This window comes from Tenrec ecaudatus, chromosome 2 (assembly GCF_050624435.1).
Source record: "Tenrec ecaudatus isolate mTenEca1 chromosome 2, mTenEca1.hap1, whole genome shotgun sequence".
NCBI lineage: Eukaryota > Metazoa > Chordata > Mammalia > Afrosoricida > Tenrecidae > Tenrec > Tenrec ecaudatus.
This window is the reverse complement of record NC_134531.1, coordinates 40,974,642-40,993,762: the sequence shown is the minus strand read 5'-3', so window position 1 is coordinate 40,993,762 and position 19,121 is coordinate 40,974,642. Positions and strand designations below refer to the sequence as shown.

The following is a 19,121-nucleotide window of genomic DNA, read 5'->3' as shown; positions in this document are numbered from 1 at the left end:
AAATGGAAGAGATACACAGGTGCACAATACCAGCAATAATTAGTTGAGGTTCAACTATTTCCGGAGGTAGAATATGAACACATCTGTGTTGAAAGAAGTATACTCAGAATGCCCCTAAGAAATGAGGATGGGAGACTTCATCTCATGTCCTTTGGAGATGCCATCAGGAGGAACCAGTCTCAGTGAAAGAGGGTCACCGATCAAGAAGACCTCCAAAGAAATGTGCTGATGGACACCGTGCCTGTTATGTTGGGCTCAGGCATAGAGGGACAATGAAGATGGTGCAGCACCAGGCAGTGTTTCGCTGTATGGTGCATTGGATCTCGCAGAGTCAGACCTGACTTGAAGGCACCTAACAGCAGAGAGGAGCGTGTTCCTGGGTGGCACAAGCGATCAAGCAATCAGCCACTAACTGAAAGGTTGGTGGTTTGAATCTAAGCAGAGGTGTCTTGGAAGAAAGATGTGATATGGTTCTGAAAGGCCGAAACCAATGAAAACCTTCTAGAATTCTATTCCACTCTGAAACACAAGGGGGCCACATGAGCCAGGATTTATTGAACAGCAACTGGTGGGATGTTTTTGGTTTAGATAGTAGAGGCCGTATCTGGAATGGTTTTTGTGTCCTCCATACAGAAGTATGCATGATTAGCCACACACACACACACACACACACACACACACACACACACACACACACTCTCTGTTGTGAATTTAGGTAAAGGTTAATAGAGCAGCTTCCATTGTCTTAACTTTGTTCCCATCATTCTCTGCAGTCTCCCACTTGTGATTTGTCTTCTCCTTCACCCGAATGATGGCCAGATACCCTCTGGCCTGTGATTTTCCCATTTCCCTCCCACCTCTGATTCTTTGAGTGTGAACACATAATTGAGTTTTTATGTTGCTCTTTCCCTTTCCCGCTTGTAGGGCACGCTTGCAGAGAGGATTCGTGCGGGTGGGGCTGGAGTTCCTGCGTTTTACACCAGCACAGGGTACGGCACCCTGATACAACAAGGAGGGTCCCCAATCAAATACAACAAAGATGGCAGTGTCGCCATTGCCAGCAAGCCAAGAGAGGTAAGATCCACTTTCATCCAGGTAGCATGGGGAGGTTTCTTTTAGGTTTCTGGGTGGACTCATTGGGTGAAAAAATAGAAACTCACCTTTACACAATGCTAGGTGAAATTTTATGAAAAATACACATCACATGCTAGAAATTGACCTCACTAGAAACTAAAATCCAGAAAAATCAACAAGAAAGGGAACTAACCCATAGACGATGTGCATGTTCAGCTTGGTTATTTTATAGCAGATTTTATGGTAGATTTTAAACAAATTCGGGTGTATTAAACTCATCTGGGAAACAAAATAGCTACATAGGATGAAACTCTTAATGGACAAGCTTCTTCCGGGTGCCAGTGGTAGAGGAGAAAGAAAGGAAGTTGTAAGTTTGTCTACAATTTCCAAAAGCAGAGGACAGCAACCCTTACATGAAAAAATACGGACAGAGTTCACACTTCACCACGCTCCTTCATCCTGAGGCATACTTCAGCTTCACACTCAGCCTGCTTTTACGCCACCTACTGGGTACACCAGGTGTCTTCATGATAGGCATCTACCCTCGCGTGTTGGAGGAGGTCACTTGGCCAGACTGCTGGCAGGTGTTCACCTGGGTGGGGAAAGGGGGAGGGTGAAGGGTTGGTTAATGAGTAGTTTAAACTGTTGAGTGTGAAGTTTATGATCTGAAATGCAGACCACCACTTAATGTACAATAAAAAGTTGTTATAAGAAATAAAGTCTCCCCTTTAGAAACTAAGGGCAATGTACATTGCCTAGTAACCAAATACCTTGGCTGGCAGAGTGGAAGCTATCAGTGGCCAGGTCTGCGAGCCGGGACAGCTGACTAACCAGTGTGTGTCTCCACAGTTTGGGCAATAAGCTAATCTCCCATGTCAGACTTCTCCTGGGCTCCTTCGTCTTCTGGGTCTCCCATTTTAGGGCTCTGAGCCATATAGATATACTTTTTCCCATTGTGGTTATAGTTCTGGCTCACCCATATTTTACAAATTCAGGTCTGTTCCAGTTTTCTGTGGCAGCCATGACTGAACTAGTTAAAACCAGATTGGAGACCCTGTGTAGGCTTAACAGGAAATCATGTAACTAGAATAGGGGAAAAGCAAAACAAGGCAGCCCAGACTTCAGTTTTTTGACCTTGCCCGGGGACAGCATAGATTTAGCTTTCTAGATCTATCTGTACCTAATGACCTTGAAGTACTTAAGATGCTAAAGATAAGATGTGTGGATAGGCAGCTTATACATGTTTCATACAATTTATCTGAGTTATATTAATAAGATCCTCATTCATCAAAGATTCCCTAAGTTCGTTCCTGTTTTGTAGCAGAGTAGGAGCATACCTTTTTTTTTAATTTTAACAATTTATTAGGGGCTCATACAATTCTTATCACAGTTCATACATATACATACATCAATTGTATAAAGCACATCTGTACAGTCTTTGCCCTAATCATTTTTTTCTCCTCTTTTCTTTTTTTACATTTTATTAGGGACTCATACAACTCTTATCACCATCCATACATATACATACATCAATTGTATAAAGCACATCCATACATTCCCTGCCCCAATCATTCTCAAGGCATTTGCTCTCCACTTAAGCCCCTTGCATCAGGTCCTCTTTTTTTTCCCCTCCCTCCCCAGTCCCCCCTCCCTCATGTGCCCTTGGTAATTTATACATCGTTATTTTGTCATATCTTGCCCTATCCGGAGTCTCCCTTCCCCCCTTCTCTGCCGTCCCTCTCCCAGGGAAGAGGTCACATGTGGATCCTTGTAATCAGTTCCCCCTTTCCAACCCACTCACCCTCCAGTCTCCCAGCATCGCCCCTCACACCCTTGGTCCTGAAGATATCATCCACCCTGGATTCCCTGTACCTCCAGCCCTCATATGCCTTTTAAAAAGCTTGGGAGAGAGGAAGCCTACTGTAATTCACCGTCTACCCACTAGGGGGTGTGGTAGGTCTGAGAATGGCGTTCTCCCTTCAGCAACCTGATCCTGTGTCGTGATAGACCAGAGTTATTACTTCTTCCCGTCTTTGTTTTAACCCCCAGAGATAGTTGTCCCTAAAAGGGATAAAAAGAAAGAAACCTTATACCAAGGTATCATTTTGCCTTGCGTTCCTCCCCACAAAAATTGACGGTAGAATTAAAAGACAATGAGCATATAAAAATCAATCGCATCCCATTAGACCAGCGATATCAGAACAGAAAACGCACCGTTCAGCACAGCAACAGAGACCAGAACGTACCAGTGGGTCATTCTAAAAAAACACTCAGCTTTTATGGAGAGGATCTAGAACCATCGAATGAGGCAAAAGAAGTGTTCAGTACATGGAGTCCTGGCAGGTGCAGTCCATCCAAGACTCAGCCTCTAACTGAGAGGCCAGGTGCTTTGAATGCACAACAAAGGCCTGTGTTCATTGCTGAGAGGTGACGGCTCTGGACAAGCACCGAGAAGACGCAGGCCTATGAGAGGATGCCGGCATGTCTCGGGAATCAACTTGCCAGCCCCTGGTCTTTGTTAGTTTGTTTTAGCTTATCTTTATTTCAATGTTCCCTGTCTGGATGGGAAGCTCATGGCATGTCATTCCTCTCCAAATTAGTATAAGAATTCTAGGCATGCCAATGAAAATCTCAACAGATTTGTAGATTTATTAGCGAAGACAAATGGAGCTTTTTAAAAAACAAAATAGTTTATATACAAAAATAAGACCATGTCCTTTTCCTGCGAGGTGTTTTGTATGGAATAGTGGGAAAGAGGGGCTGTTTTTCAGGTCAGCACATAGCCATGTAGACAGTGATGTGGGTATATGACGGGCCTTCAAAGAGTGTATCGGACAATGGCGTGAAGACCCCTGGGATGCACAAGTAATACGAGGGGTCTTATCACACGGTCTCCCCGCGGCCATTGGAACATGCAGTTCCCCCTTGTGGCCCAGCACCCTGTTCTCCCAGCTTGCCCCCTCATCCGCTTTGACCCAGTCCTCGTTGCTCGACCCCCTCTCTCATGCTTCTGATCTTGGCCTTAAGCGTCTCCCTCCGGTCACCCTCCCCGCCGGGCTTCTGCCCAGGGACCTGCCTCCATGGGAGCAAGGAGGCTTCTCAGGCGCCTGACGCTGCGCTTTCCGTCTCCCGCAGGTGAGGACATTCAACGGCCAGCACTTTATTTTGGAGGAAGCAATTACCGGGGATTTTGCTCTGGTGAAAGCCTGGAAGGCCGACCGAGCCGGAAACGTGATTTTCAGGTAATGTGATGGTGGAAAAAAGCAGGAGTGCCGCTTCCACAGCATCTCTGTGTTTCCTCCATTAGGAGCGCCCTAGTGCTCCCTCCCTGGTTCTGATTGGTTGGTGCCCATGTTGCTCTGCTTGCTGTGTACTAATAGACACCACTTTTAGTTTCATATTTGATCATCCACAATTTACTAGTATCTAGTATCTGGGTTTTATAGATAATATAGTTTGCTTTTAAAAATAATGCCACCTTTGAGTTTTCCGAAATATCTGGTCTTAAAGACTTCACCTGTCAGACTGTAGAAGCAATTTTCTTTATTATATGTCATTTGACCTTTAAATTAGAAACTTAAAAAAATATTTTATGAAATACAATGATGATGAGGTCAAATTAGAACACTCACGTGTAGTTTTTGTTTCTGAAGAGCTAGCGTTTCTATGCTTGCTTTCTTTTTTCACAATTGTTATTGTTTTTTATTAATTGGGATTAATACATATATCAAATCATTCTATAGTTGAATCGTCCAGCAGAGTTGTACAGTTACTATAAAATATGCTTTCTTTAACTAAGTCAGTTTTAAAACGGCAGCCTAGTCGTGTGGACAAATTAGAAGAAAGTGTGCATCGTGTGTATCTTACTTAGCATTGTGGTGTACTATTTATATTGCTTAATTGCTTTTTAATGGAATTTGTATAGTAGCAAATGGAAACAAATGACTTGAACTTTCCCCATGATTAACCCCAACTTGCATGGCCCGGCTCCTGTTTCTGAAGACAGCCCAGGGGCTTCGTGTGAGCGTAAGGAGCACTCGCCAGGGAACCAGTGTCAGTGGGAAACGAGAGCTTCTATGCCAGTGATTCAGTGACTTAAGTTCTTAAGAAACGACTTGTAAGACCACCCTCGTGTTTAGTGAGAGCACTGGTTAGTGGGATCCTTGGCTAGGGCTGTTGCTAAACTTGGAGAAGCCTGCATGGACTCCTTACCCCCGGCTGCTGGTCCTTGGAGTTTTTGATGCCCGGGGCTCTGGTGGAAGCTGAAGCGTAGGAGAGTGGGACGGTGCTGCAGCCTCCAGGACACCCTGTCCTGAGACTAACTTGTGGGTCTGAGTGGAAGGAAGGGCAGTAGAGGTAAAAAGCAGCTAACCCGTCCCTGTCACTTATGTCCTTCGACCATGGACACTTTCCTATCAGCTCATACTTCTAAAAACACAAACATATCTTAAATTTTGATTCGGGGCAGTGCATTCATTTGGGAACTGAGGAATATAAAACTGCTACCAAATGGGGCCCCGTCATGAATAGTTTACACATCAGATCTGATGTGGGCATGCTATTCTCTGGTAGCTGGAAATGGAAAACGGTTCTCCATAACGATCTTTATAGATAACTCACACATTGCCACGGATGGCTTCATTGAATTTCAACAATGTGCCTCTCTAACAGAGAATATAATTATTGTACTTGGTCCTGTGAAGAGCCTGCTGCTTTCCTTGAACCTCAATACTTGAATAGAGCAAGCTGTTTTGTGACATATTTAACTCTAGGAGCAAACTGGCATCCTCGCCAAGGGACTTGGGGAATTTAGCTTGAAACGGAGTACATTTATCATGATCATTACTATTTGTTTTGGTGGTGGTGGTGGGGTTTACAAGCATCAAACTTGTAAAACAGTGCATCTTCTCTTTAAAGCAGAATATACATTTTCAGAAGCTGCCAGTGTGTGTGTGTTTTAAGTTATGTCCAGCTATACAACTTCTTAATGGAAAATATACATCATGTGATACACTCTCTAAAAAACAACAGTGATGGGATTCTTAGTTCATGGAAGTACTTTTAATCTATAAAATGTTCATGCAGAAAGAGCTGCTTCTAATTTTGCGCCTTTTTTCCTCCCCCCCCCCCCTTCCTTGTTTCTCCCACCCTAATGTAGGAAAAGCGCAAGGAATTTCAATTTGCCCATGTGCAAGGCTGCGGAAACCACGGTGGTAGAGGTAAGAGAGCGAGGCTGTCTTTCATTTTTGTTTTTGACTTGAGACTGTGTGTCAGTGACAGGGAGCGAGCAGCCCCTTGGTGTGGTGGGGTGAGCAATGACGACTTCTTCTGTTGTGTTGTTGTCGCTTTGGAGTGGAAGAGAGCCTGTTAACACGTAGGTTAGTGGACCATTTGGGCGCTCTCAGCTTTGCGGATACCAAGACCTGGTGGTGTAGTGGCTGTACATTGGACTGCAGTCCCTAAGGTCAGCAGTTCAGGACCACCAGCTGCCCTGAGGGGAAAGACTGGGCATTCTGTTCCCGGGAACAATGATGGGCTCAGAAACCCACAGGGTAGTTCTCACCTGTCCGTCAGGGCAGCTCTGAGGCAGCTTTGACTCGATGGCCGTGAGTAAGTGAATCTCAGTAGAAGATAGTCTTTGAGAAACAGGTCATGGTACCAGCTTGTAGGGTATAAGGAAAGCACACTTATTGGGTAAGAGGAAGTTTCAGACACAGAATCCTAAGAAGATCATCAGTTGTATCAGAAGTTTAATATTTCACTGTGGCAGCTATTGTGAATACTTTGGGGAAGAAGTAGGAGAGTCGTGCAAATAAGAGAAATTGAATAAAGACACTAGCTGACGCTCCTTGGGGCGTCTCAGGGCTTGGAGAAGGCTTGGAGAGTTTGAGAGTCTTCCCAGGCTTAAAAGCTTGGGACAAAAATAGATGCTCACACCACAAGGCTCTTAGTTCGACTACGTATTTGAACCCGAAAGGCAGCGTCAAAGTAGAGTTCTCAACTTGAGCCTTTGAGGATCATCTTGGAACCAAATGCTCATGGGGCTTTGAAGTCACATTCCCGGGGAGGAGGGCTGGGTTAGTGTCCACCTCGGATCTGCAGATGGAATAGTCATGTTGCCGGGAGCGTCTGCTGAGCTGACCATTCTCACTGCCATCGAGTCAGTACCCACGCAGAGCAGTTCTGCAGGACAGGGCAGAACTGCCCCTCTGTGTTTCCCAGACTGTAACTCTTTACAGAGTAGACAGTCCTGTCTTTCTCCCACGGAGCTGGGAGCTGGTGGTTTCAAACTGCGTACCTTTTGGATCATAGCCCAATATGTAACCATTACACTACCCGGGTACCTCATCCCACCATACCCCTGGCCAAAAATGGTGTTCATGAAGTCAGGGCTATGCATCAGTATTTGTGCAGCATCTAAAGTTTAAAGAGTTCTGCTCTTCTATCAGGAAGTGTATTGCTTCTTTCGAGGCCATGGTGGTAGATTGTGTGCATTGAAAATGGACAATGATTTGCTCTCTCTAATTTATTTAAAAGTATGTGTATTGAGTTATCTTAATGATTCACCGTTCACACTTATGTACGACATTGCAGAAGGTGGGCCTACAGCATAGAGGCCTGATGCTTAATACTCACTTGATGTCATATAATTTTATAAAACTGCAAGAAACCAGTATTTTTGCTTTGAGTACCAAAGAGCACTATCCAGGGTGAATTTTTTAAAAAACAGGATCCTATTCCTATTACTATTGGATGCTCTCAGCCAATTTCATTTCTTACAAGAGCGGGCAATCATCCACTAGTGTCTTGAGACTCTATAGATCATAGAAAAGAAAGATTCTCTCTTGGCAGGAGGGGAGATAAAGTCCTTTTAAAGAATACTCATAGTGAAATGTCCCCATATTTCATAAATGGAAGTTGTTGGAAGAAATTGAATTCCTCAGGTAGCCCCTTTTGCTGCTAAGCATTAGAATCAAGCAGGTGAGGGGTTCTTTTGTTCAACACGTTCCTTTATTCTTGGTCTTCTTTGCCAGCTGTTCCAGCTATGGTCTGTCTCCTTCTGTAGCAGCTGCTTTGGAGATGCATTTGGGAAAACCATGCCCTTATCGATTCATTCAGTGTTTCATTATCGATTCGTTCAGAGGCTGTTGTTATGTCATCTCTTTGACTCCTACAGCTTTTCACAAGTTTCTCTGAACATGGCTAACGGATGTCCATGTCTGTTGTGGTGTTCCAGCATCCGGAAGCACCGAGACTGTAACAGTGATTCCTGCCTGCTTTTCAGGACTTTCAGTTTATCTTCTTTCTCTTAGAGCTGAAGAAACAGAAGACTTATCAGCAGCAGACTCTAACTTAGAGACTGTCTCTAAGTTAGAGACTACCTGCCAGCCTCTTCCCACCTCTCAAGGTCACACCTTTTCAGCTCTTATCCCCTTTACCCTCTGTAACCTGTTTCAAGGCACTTAACCAACCAAGCCGACTGCTGTCCAGTCGGTGCCAGATTGTAGTGACTCGTAGTCACTACAGGATTAGTAGTAATGCCTCAGTAGGTCTCTCAGGCTTTACATCTTTGCAGAGGCTGCTGGTTTTGAACTGTTGACCTTACTGTTAGCAGCTCAGTGCTTAACCTACCATGCCATCAGAGTCCCTCTGAAGGAGGGCCAACCTAAAACCAAACTCACTGCCGTGGATTTGATGCTGACTCATAGCGACCCTGTAGGACAGGGTAGAACTACCTCTGAATTTCTGACACTGTCACTGTTTACAGAAGCAGAAAGCGCTGTCCTTCTTCCCTGAAGGAGGGTAGAACTAGAAACACCTATAACAGTAATGGAGATTCCTTTGCACATGTTAATGTTTTTGCACTTAGAACCAATGATAGATACCCAAGCTACCTTGTTATTGTTAAACCCATAACCTCTTCCTTTAATCATGTGGTACTTAAACTGTAGTAAATGATTTTGTCTAGAAGTAAAGCAGGATGATTATCTTGAACTAAAAAGTATCATCAAATTTTTCCTTGACATCCTTAGTGTCTGAAAGGGGCAAATTACTCCTTTTTGTGAAAGTGTCCTTTGTTTATTTTTAAAAAGCGGTCCTTTCCTATTGTGTTCTAATGAGATGTATGTGTTATGTAAAGCTGAAGAGGCAGTAAGACTATGTCCACTTCCCCTTTCGTAAAACCCACGTGGGTATTATGCTGGCACTTCTTCAGCCCTGCAGCCATTTGTACATGTCACTTCCCAGCCGTGACATGGCTATGCTGGCTTTGTCCTTCTCCTCCGTAAGGACCAGGCTGGTTTCTTGGGGAGACAGTACAAGTGGGTGTGCCTATTGGCCTACATGCCGGCACGATAGTTCTCTTTTTAGCCCAGACAGAGTTATTTCTGGACCTCGCTCCCTTTGAGTGGGTGAAGTCTTCCCTGATAAACTTCACAAGTTTAAGTGCAAAACCAGCCAGGGAGTGACTCTTGGGTGTTGCATTACACACCCTACAGTGGTTCTCAACCTTCCCGATACAGGTCCTCGTGTGTGACACCCACCCACCCCGCCTCCCAACCATAAAATTATTTCGTTGCTACTTCATAACTGTACTTTTGCTACTGGTATGAATTGAGCAACCTCTGTGTTGGGGGTCCTGGGACTCAGGTTGGGAGGGCTGCACTCCAGGGGTGTGAAAGGAGCAGCAGGGAACCTATTTGGCTGCTTCCCAGGGACCTTTGTTCTCTCCAAACCCCCCACAAGCCCCTCTGCCCATCTCCTGTATGCTCTCTGGCAGGCCTGAGTGTCTCTGGGACCTGGGCCATTTCAGGAGCTTTGAATAGAAACCTCAGGGCCGGTGGGGGCCAGGAATGCTTCCTTCAGGAGACTTGATGCATGCACAATGCCATCACAAAAGGTCATCTGACTCAGCCACTGCAGGCAGCGGAGGCTGCCTGTGACCAGAATAACCCAGGGGGCTTGGTTTGCTCACTGTCCTCAGGCTCTTGCTGTGGAAGGTGATAGAAAGCAGCATGGGCTTCCACACGGCCCTTTCAAAAAAGTTAGCTAGTTCCAACTTTTGATTAAGATTCCTGTATTTATCATCATGATGTAGACATAATGATCGAATAGGTAGATCATCATCGTTCTCACTATATATTTGAACAGAGGAAACTGTTCCATCTTATCTTTCTTTTTTCTTCCTTATGGTAAATGTGTCGGTAGCACAGCCTTGGCCATTTCAACAGTCTTCACATGGACAGTTCACTGGCACTGACTGTTCTTCGGGTTGCTCAGGTGTGAGCATTGGATGCTCCCCAGCTCTGCATACAGGCAGTATATATGGGGTATGAAGCATAATGATGGATTGAGTACCTGTGAGTCCACCTCATGTAACAATCAGGGTATGGCTTCTACCAGGACTTGCTGCCTCAGGTCTATCCGCCCGAGTTCCTTGCAGGAATCTTGTATTAACATTGTATTTTTTCCCTGTGCTTGTTACTGGGAAAAAGTTTTTAAAACATTTTATTAGGACCTCATGCAACTCTTATCACAATCCATACATATACATACATCAATTGTATAAAGCACATCTGTACATTCTTTGCCCTAATCATTCTCACAGCATTTGCTCTCCACTTAAGCCCTTTGCATCAGGTCCTCTGTTTTTTCCCCTCCCTCCCCACATACCCCTCCCTCATGAGCCCCTGATAATTTATAGAATATTATTTTGTCATATCTTGCCCTATCTGGCGTCTCCCTTCACCCCCTCCTCTGTTGTCCGGTCCTGAAGGGATCATCCACCCTGGATTCCCTGTGCCTCCAGCTCCTATCTGCACCAGTGTACAACCTCTACTCTCTCCAGACTTGCAAGGTAGAATTCGGATTATGGTAGTTCGGGGAGGAAGCATCCAGGATCTGGGGGAAAGCTGTGTTCTTCATCGATACTACATCGCACCCTGACTGGCTCATCTCCTCCCCTAAATCCCTCTGTGAGGGGATCTCCAGTGGCCGACAAATGTGCTTTGGGTCTCCACTCTGCACTCCCCCCTTCATTCACTGTGGTATATATATACTTTTTGGATGATGCCTTATACCTGGTCCCTTTGGTACCTCGTGATCGCACAGGCTGGTATGCTTCTTCCATGTGGGCTTTGTTGCTTCTGAGCTAGATGGCCGCTTGTTCACCTTCAAGCCTTTAAGACCCCAGACACCATCTCTTTTCATAGCCGGGCACCATCAGCTTTCTTCACCACATTTACTTGTTCACCAGAAGAAAGTATTCATGCATTGAGGGAGTGCTTGAGTAGAGGCCCAAAGTCCTTCCACTACCTTAATACTAAACCTATCAATATAGACACATAGATCTATTTCCCCATCCATATATATATATATATATATATATATATATATATATTTGCATGTACATGTCTTTGTCTAGACCTCTATAAATGTCCTTTGACTCCTAGCTCTTTCTTCCATCTCCCTTGACTTTCCTCCTGCCCTACTACCATGCTCCGTCCCCACCTGGGCTACAGCTATCCTCTTCTCTACGCAACCTTACCCTTGATCATTCCCTACCAGGCCTGCCACTCCCCCCTCACCACCATTTTGGGTCCCATATTGTTCCCTTATCCCTGTGTTTGTTAACACCATTTCCTTACCCCCCCCCACCTCCCCCTATCCAAAGTCCCCCCGGAACTGTCAGTCCCGTTGTTTTTCCTCCAGATAGTTTATCCAGCCTGTCTCATTTAGAAAGACCTGTGGAGACACTAACATGCACGAAAACAAAACAGAGGAAAACAAAGCAACAGTATACAACCAGACAACAAAACAACAACAACAAACCACTGACAAAGAATAAAACAAAACACATCAAGAAAGAAAAGCTTGTAGTTAGTTCAAGGATCGTTTGTTGGCCTTTAGGAGTGTTTTCCAGTCCAGTCTGTTGGGGCACCACGCCCTGGCCCCAACGTCCACTTTCAGCATTCCCTGGGGACCTTGCCACTGCATTCCCTAGCTGTTCCACTGCACTCCCCCAGTGCTTTGCCTCGGTGTGGTGGGATCAGGCCAGGTGCAATTCGCACACTGTGTCTCCGGTGCTGTCCCCTGTAGCGCCCTTGGTCACTGAGGGGCATCATGTCTCATAGTGGGGCCAGCCATGTTGTTCTCTCTGTGGACTGGCTGCTCTACTCAGGAACATCCTCCTCACGGCCTGGTGGGCCAGGCTGTGCTCCACTCTCTCCTCCTCCCCCTTCATCTGCTCCCGTGTGCTATGATCAGACATGTCCATCTCCCAGAGCTGCAGAGTCAATGTCGTCCTTTGGAACAAATTCTTCTCGGCGGATTAACATTGTATTTATCTATCCCTGACTTAAAACAATTTCTGGGCCGTACGGTCTGGAATAGGGACGTTTTTTGTCCTTCACGCGCGAGCCTGAGACCTCCAGCTGTGTGGGAGAGGGCCGGGATTCGGGAGCTGCGCTGGGTGCCCGTGCTGTGGCCCATGCCTCCACGTGCCCTCCTCCCCGGGGGAAAAGCGGAGGATGTGTCCGCTCTCCTTCTCGCGTTGTTTCTGAGTGGTGGTGAGGGGAGAGGGAGGCTGCTTGATCATGAGCGTGACATCCAAATTTGTCTTTTGTGTATTTATGGTGGAGAATGCTGCACATAGATGAGAGGGCTTCAAAGGGTTTGTGCAAAATGGACTTAAAGATCATGGACTAATCATACTTTTTAGTGCTTTCTTATGAAAGAAAACAGAAGAGTATAATGAGCCCTCTTGAACCTAATCCCGCTGATGATCGATCACCTGATAGCCCTTCCTGCCCCAACTACAGCCCAATATCCTTCGCCCGCCCCTTCCCAGGTTATTTTGAAGCAAGCCCCTGATTTTCTATCCCAGAGGGTATGTTAAGGAAGGGTCATTGAAGTTCAGAAATTCTCACTCACTGAGCAAATATGAGGGGGTCTTCAAACTGTTTGTGGACCCTGCCCCCCATTATCTTTAGTTCCATTTCTCCCATGAACTCCTGGAAGCTCCCTTGTAGTTATCGAGTTCTTAGTGTGTCAGCCACTTTCCTAGGTCCTCGAGCTAGAGCAGAGAGCAAAGCCGAAACTCATGCTGCGAGTTATGATAGATAATAGATATAATAAACAAGTAGACTAGGTAGCACAGGAGATCTAGATAAGTTTGGAGAAGAAAAAAAATGTAGGGAAGAGGTACATGAATTGTTTGAGGGGGAATAAGAAGACATTTAGATAGGATGGCCAGAAATCGCCTCACTGACATGACTGTCGAGTTGAGATTTCTAGTTGGCTGTGCAGCTACCTGCAGAGGGCACTCACGGTTCAGGCACAGACACACACACAGACACACACACACACACAGACACACACACAGACACACACACAGACACACACACACAGACACACACCCACAGACACACACAGAGGGCACTCACGGTTCAGGCACACACACAGACACACACACACACAGACACACGCCTGAGGCTGGGGCATTTCTTGTGGGCTTGAAGAGCAGGGATGGCATGTTTTCATCAATGTAAGGTGGTAGGATGCGAAGTCCTAATTGAGAATATTTCAGTTATCTAGCGCTGTTATAACAGAAATACCACCGGTGGAAGCTTATTCTCTCACAGTTAAGGAGTCTAGAAGTCTGAACTCAGCGTCCTGCTCTAGGGGAAGGCTTTTTCTCCTTTCCTGCTCTGGAGGAAGGTCCTTGTGTCCTTTCAATATCGGTGCTCCTGGCATGGCATTCTTTGGAGGTCTACACATGTCTTGGAATCAGTTTGCCTCCGGACTTAGGAAAGTCTCAGTGTAGGGATCCCAGGTCCGCAGGATGTGCCTTGCTCCTGGGTCACCTTTCTTGGGTGTCACTGAGGTCCCTCTGATCTCTGCTTGCTTATTTGGTCTTTTTTATATCTCTGAAGAGATTGATTCAAGATGCAACCTCATCAGGTAGGTTATATCACGTGTTTTGAGAACACAATTGCCCCAAATCCTGCAGCCTTGTTAACATGCAGGTTAGGGAGCTGGTTTGACTCAATTGGCTGTAAGTTGTTTGGGTTTTTTTTTTTAGGATAATTAAATCAGATCACAAATGGGAGGCAATTACAAAATATTGAGAATCACGGCCTAGCCAAGTTGCACCATAGTTGGGTAGGCACAATTCAATCCATGACAGAGGGAAGCTTTCCTCTACTCCCAGAACCATTGTGATAGTAATTTCTTCAGAGGCTATGTGAAAATAAGATTTCTGTTTTCAGTGCTGACTTCCTACCTGTCAGACTGTTGTACTGAGATGGCTTGCATGATGTTATGACGTAGGAAGCTATAACCAGCGTTTCGAACAGCAGCACGTCACCCATGGTGGTTAGGTTTTTGTGGAACTTACAGACTCAGACAGACTAGGAAGAAAGGTCTGGCCATCAGCTTCTGACAGGCAGTAAAAGCCCAATGGATCACACTAGGATATTTTTCAATGCTGTGTAGGAAGCTGTTCGCCCTAGGCTGGTAGGCATCCCAGACACCCGGGCACTGAGATAGTGGACCAGGAACACCAACCCCGGTGAGGGCGATTAGGCATTTTACACTGCTGGGCTGGGGCTCCCCCTCTGTGAGGGCCCACTCAAAGGTGACTAAGACCAGCAACACGTTTTAGAGCTTTCATAAGAGTTGGCAAGACATGATTAGCCCTGATCACTGGGTATTGGGCACTGTGATTGGGTGCTGGGATTTTGCAATGGGCACCTCCTGACTTTTGGGACTCTCTGGCCCACCTTTGGAGAACTGGAGGATGTAATTAATCCTGAAGTTAGCATAGCTGATCCAACGGGTCATTTCCCTTTACAGTTGGTGGGAACGAAGATTTATTGCACTAGGCGACTTAATCACTTCACTGGATCCTTAGGCATGTTTAATCTCCTCCAAGCAGGCCAATTAACGTACCAATGTTTAATAGACTCCAGCTATCTTGCTTTCTGCTTTACAGAAAATGAAAATGCTGAAGGGATAAAAACACAATTACTTTCATCGTAACTCTCTTCCATTCCGAATCTTTAGTTTCAAAAAGCAGCAAAACCCATACCTTTTTTCAAGAGACAGTAAAAAGAAAGTGTAAATGGGGAAAAATTAAAACGCTGTTCAAATAAGACAAAAATCTATAACCAAATTGATAAATCAGGAGACGGATTCAACGTCAAGGGCACCCACACATACCCAGGCAGCTAACTACTGCTCATGACTACATGGAATTCACTCACCACGGAAAATCTTTGATTGACACATGGAGACAGGATATTTATGAGAACTTGGCTGACATGTCAGATCTGACTTTCACTCTTTGAGGCTTAATATGTAAATTACCCTTCAGGGCACTTTACGACTTGTCAGGTGACACTCTATCCTTCTCTAGAGGAATATGGGCAGCAAGAAACAATTTATCTCCATCCTACCTAATCCACCCACATGGGCCAGTGGAAACTGAAAGCGACGGAGGCAGGGGAAACACAGATTTTCAAGAGTTAGAGGCAACAGAGACAAATCCTGTAATACACATCATCCTGCAATCGTGGTGAGTTTTGAGTAGATGCTTGGCTAGATGAACATGGTGAACAAATATGGGAGGGAGAGTGGGAACATACATACATAGATATATATGATCTTTGTACATGGATATTTACCTTGACTGCTAATATATCTGTAAATGTGGTGGAATGCACAAAGGGCCATGCGACGACAACTTCTTAGATAGAACCAGGCACTTTGAGGAATTGAGTCACTGGGCTGGAGGATTCAGGTCCATGGTCTGGGGGGCAACTCGGTCAATTGGCATAACATCGTTCACCAAGGCAATCCATCCTTCTGGGTGAGTATCGACTGGGACCTTCCAAGCTTAAGAGCAGCCAGCTAAGGTGACATGATTGGTCCCTCCCCACCTGGAGGAAAGAAGAGTGACACAATGGAAAACAAGAGACTGAGGGACCACGCAGCCCTGTGACATGAGTAACTAGATGGTGCCTGGCTGCCGTGAGCAATTGCTCCGAAAGGGATCACACTGGAAAAGAACGTCTTGGATAGAGTTGAAGAGATAGAGGAGTCTTCAAGAACACGACGGTGGTATGTGCGTCTTAGGATAATCAACTAAGATCCAAAGGGCAGCGTCTCCTGAAGGAGGAAGTTCAGAACTGGGGGAGAGGAGGAAGGGAGATAGGAAATGCAGGATGGTTAGAAGGGTAGAAGTTACTGAGGGATTGCAATGGAGAGGATAAAAACAAAATGTTTAGGGAGGGTTGAGTGTAAAAATTACGATTTGCCGTCACCTGATTCACAATAAAGAATTCAAAAAAGCCCCAACTTACCTTCCCCCCCCCCTAAAGGAGGTTGATAGATGGGGTGGGGAGAAAGAAACATGTTTGCCTGGTGCAATATGCAAAGAAGGAGGACTCTCCTATCACCAGCTCTTCATGAGTCCTGGAAAACCTTGAATCGGAGACACAGGATCAAGGGGGATGTGGTGAGCGTGTCTAATGTTTCTTTAAAGCAGTGGTTCTCAACCTTCCTAGTGCCCAGACTTTTTAATACGTTCCTCATGCTGTGGTGACCCCCAACCATAAAATGATTTTCGTTGCTACTTCAATACTGTAATTTTGTCACTGTTATGAATCGTCATGTAAATATCTGATATACAGGATGTTTTCACTGTTACATATTGAGCATAATTAAAGCCTAATGATTAATCACAAAAAAATAAGTAATTGCATGTTGTGAAATATTTACTTCTAATTACAAATAAATGAAATTTTGTCTTGAAGCATGGTGTAGCATGGGTAACAGTCTTGACGCTGGGTATGGGGGCATATCTGCATGTGGGAGGACCTACCTGGAGACGGATTGAGGAGCCGTGTTTCAGTTCCGAAGACCATCAGACATATGTGTTTTCCAATGGTCTTAAGCAACCCCTGTGAAAGGGCCATTAGACCCTCAAAGTGGTTGACCCACAGGTTGAGAACTACTAATTTAAAGGGACAAGACAGGAGATTGCGTGATTTTCCCAAGATATCAGCTAAAAGACAAGCTCACACAACTCGGGATGTGAATGCAGGCTTCTGGTCCGCAGAGTCTGTGCCTTCAGCATTGTTGCAGTGAGATGCCATTGAGCTGATTCCAGCGCAGGCTGACTGCACGTGTGCAGAGCAGAACTGCCCCTAGGATTTTCAAGGCCATGACCAGTTCACCAGGTTGGTTTGCTGAGGTGCCTCTGGGTGGGTTTGAACCACCTGCCTTTCAGCTGGCAGTTGAGGCTGAGCAGTTTGTGTCACCTGGCAGCCGTTAATCATAGCCTTGTGAATAATTACTTGTCGAATGAATGACCTTGAGTCTTAAACTTTTCCAGGTTCGCAGTCATGTATTGCTTACTAAGTTCGATTTAGTAGCTGTATGAGGGTGCTTCCAAAGTTGTGTGGGAAAATTCCATTTACTTCCATTTCCCACGGACTCCTTGAAGCCACCTCCTACCATTGAAAGGCATTGACGGTTGGCTTCTCAAGTCGCTGTGAGTTGGCATCGACTTGATGGCAGTGAATTTGAGATTTCTGAGTCTCTTGAGATCAGCAGTTCTCCGACGTTAGCCTGCATCAGAACCTCTTGGTGGGCTCCTGACAACACGCAAATGACCAGACCCCACCCCCAGAGTGGCTGATTTCTTAGGTGTGAGGCAGTAACCTGGAAATGCTCATTTCTAATATATTTCCTGGGGATTCTGGCGACTTGAAGCCCACACTTTGAGAAGCAGTGTTGTATATTACCCTCAAGGGAAAATATCCTGTACTACACAAACAATCAAGAGTCGGGATACTGATAATCGGCTGTTTTTCTTCAACTCTGTCATTCCCCGTTTCCTCTTTTTTATTGTATCCTTTTCTGAACATCTTAATTTGTGTGTGCGCGTGTGTGTGCGTGTGCATGCGCGCGTGTGTGTGAAGCTTGGATCGCTTTTTTTTTTTTCATTGTGGGTTAAGGAGATTTTGCCTTGAAAGAGGATGAATTTAAAACCATTGGGTCGGATTCTCTAAAACATGTATTGTGAAACCGTATACACACACACACACACACACACACACACAATTTCTGTTCTTTTTCATCACACTGACGTGTTGTCAAACGTTCCAGAAATGCATTTGGGTCCCACATTTATCAGACTTTCTTCATGACCTTTATGAAGACTGACATGTATGACACATGCTATAATGCACATGTTTTTATCATGTAGTCAAAGGATGTATTTTATGAAACCTCTACACCTGTGTCTTAGAGAATAGTCTATCAGAAAATCAGAGCCATGTGTTTTTTGAAATACAGATTTTAATCATGAATCAACTTTAGAAAATATACTTGTAACTTTTTGTGCTACAAAGTTAGCCAGATACGGAATGCTTCAATAGATACAATAATATTCTAACCAATGAAACGGAAAGAATTTGTTGGCTCCACTTGTTTCACAGTAGAAAAATATCAAAGATCACATTTATTCCCTTGTATTTTCATGAAATAGACTGGTTTAAAAATACTCAGCCGCTAATGAAAACTTATTTAATGAAGACAGCTTACAGTTGAGTGTTTTGCCAAAATAACCTTTCAGGAATAGAATAGCTATTATGTTAATTTTTGCTACCTTTCCTGAGAAAGCAGTCATTATTAAAAAAACAAAACAAACAACAACCAACAACCATGGACTTGGTAAATGTTCAGGTCAACTTAATGTATTCTTTTTACATACTTTTGTAGATTATAAAATCTATTTCTTAGTCTAATGACCATTTATATCCAGAAGAATAACAGAATTGAAATACAGGTTATTGATGACAAAAATATATTAAATGTGATGCGATTCCTGACATTTACTTCTGGTTGCTTGGTAACAATGCAGCGATTCCGTGAGAGAGCTCCATTATTTCAGGTGCAATGGACTTCATTGCATTGTGGGTTGAAATACCGATTACAGCAAGTCATTTGTATGCCATTATCTTAAAAAATTTTTCCTGTTT

The 19,121-nt window shown here is 44.8% G+C and overlaps 1 protein-coding gene across 2 annotated transcripts in view; it reads left to right on the top strand.

The window, feature by feature from the left end:
• The window catches only part of OXCT1 (3-oxoacid CoA-transferase 1), a 172,482-nt gene that overhangs the window by 33,681 nt on the left and 119,680 nt on the right, over positions 1–19,121 (top strand). For both annotated transcript variants that reach the window (XM_075540976.1, XM_075540975.1), the window contains exons 5-7: positions 925–1,074; positions 4,210–4,316; positions 6,233–6,293. In XM_075540976.1, the coding sequence (XP_075397091.1) occupies positions 925–1,074; positions 4,210–4,316; positions 6,233–6,293 (318 nt within the window). The remainder of the gene's footprint in view (positions 1–924; positions 1,075–4,209; positions 4,317–6,232; positions 6,294–19,121) is intronic.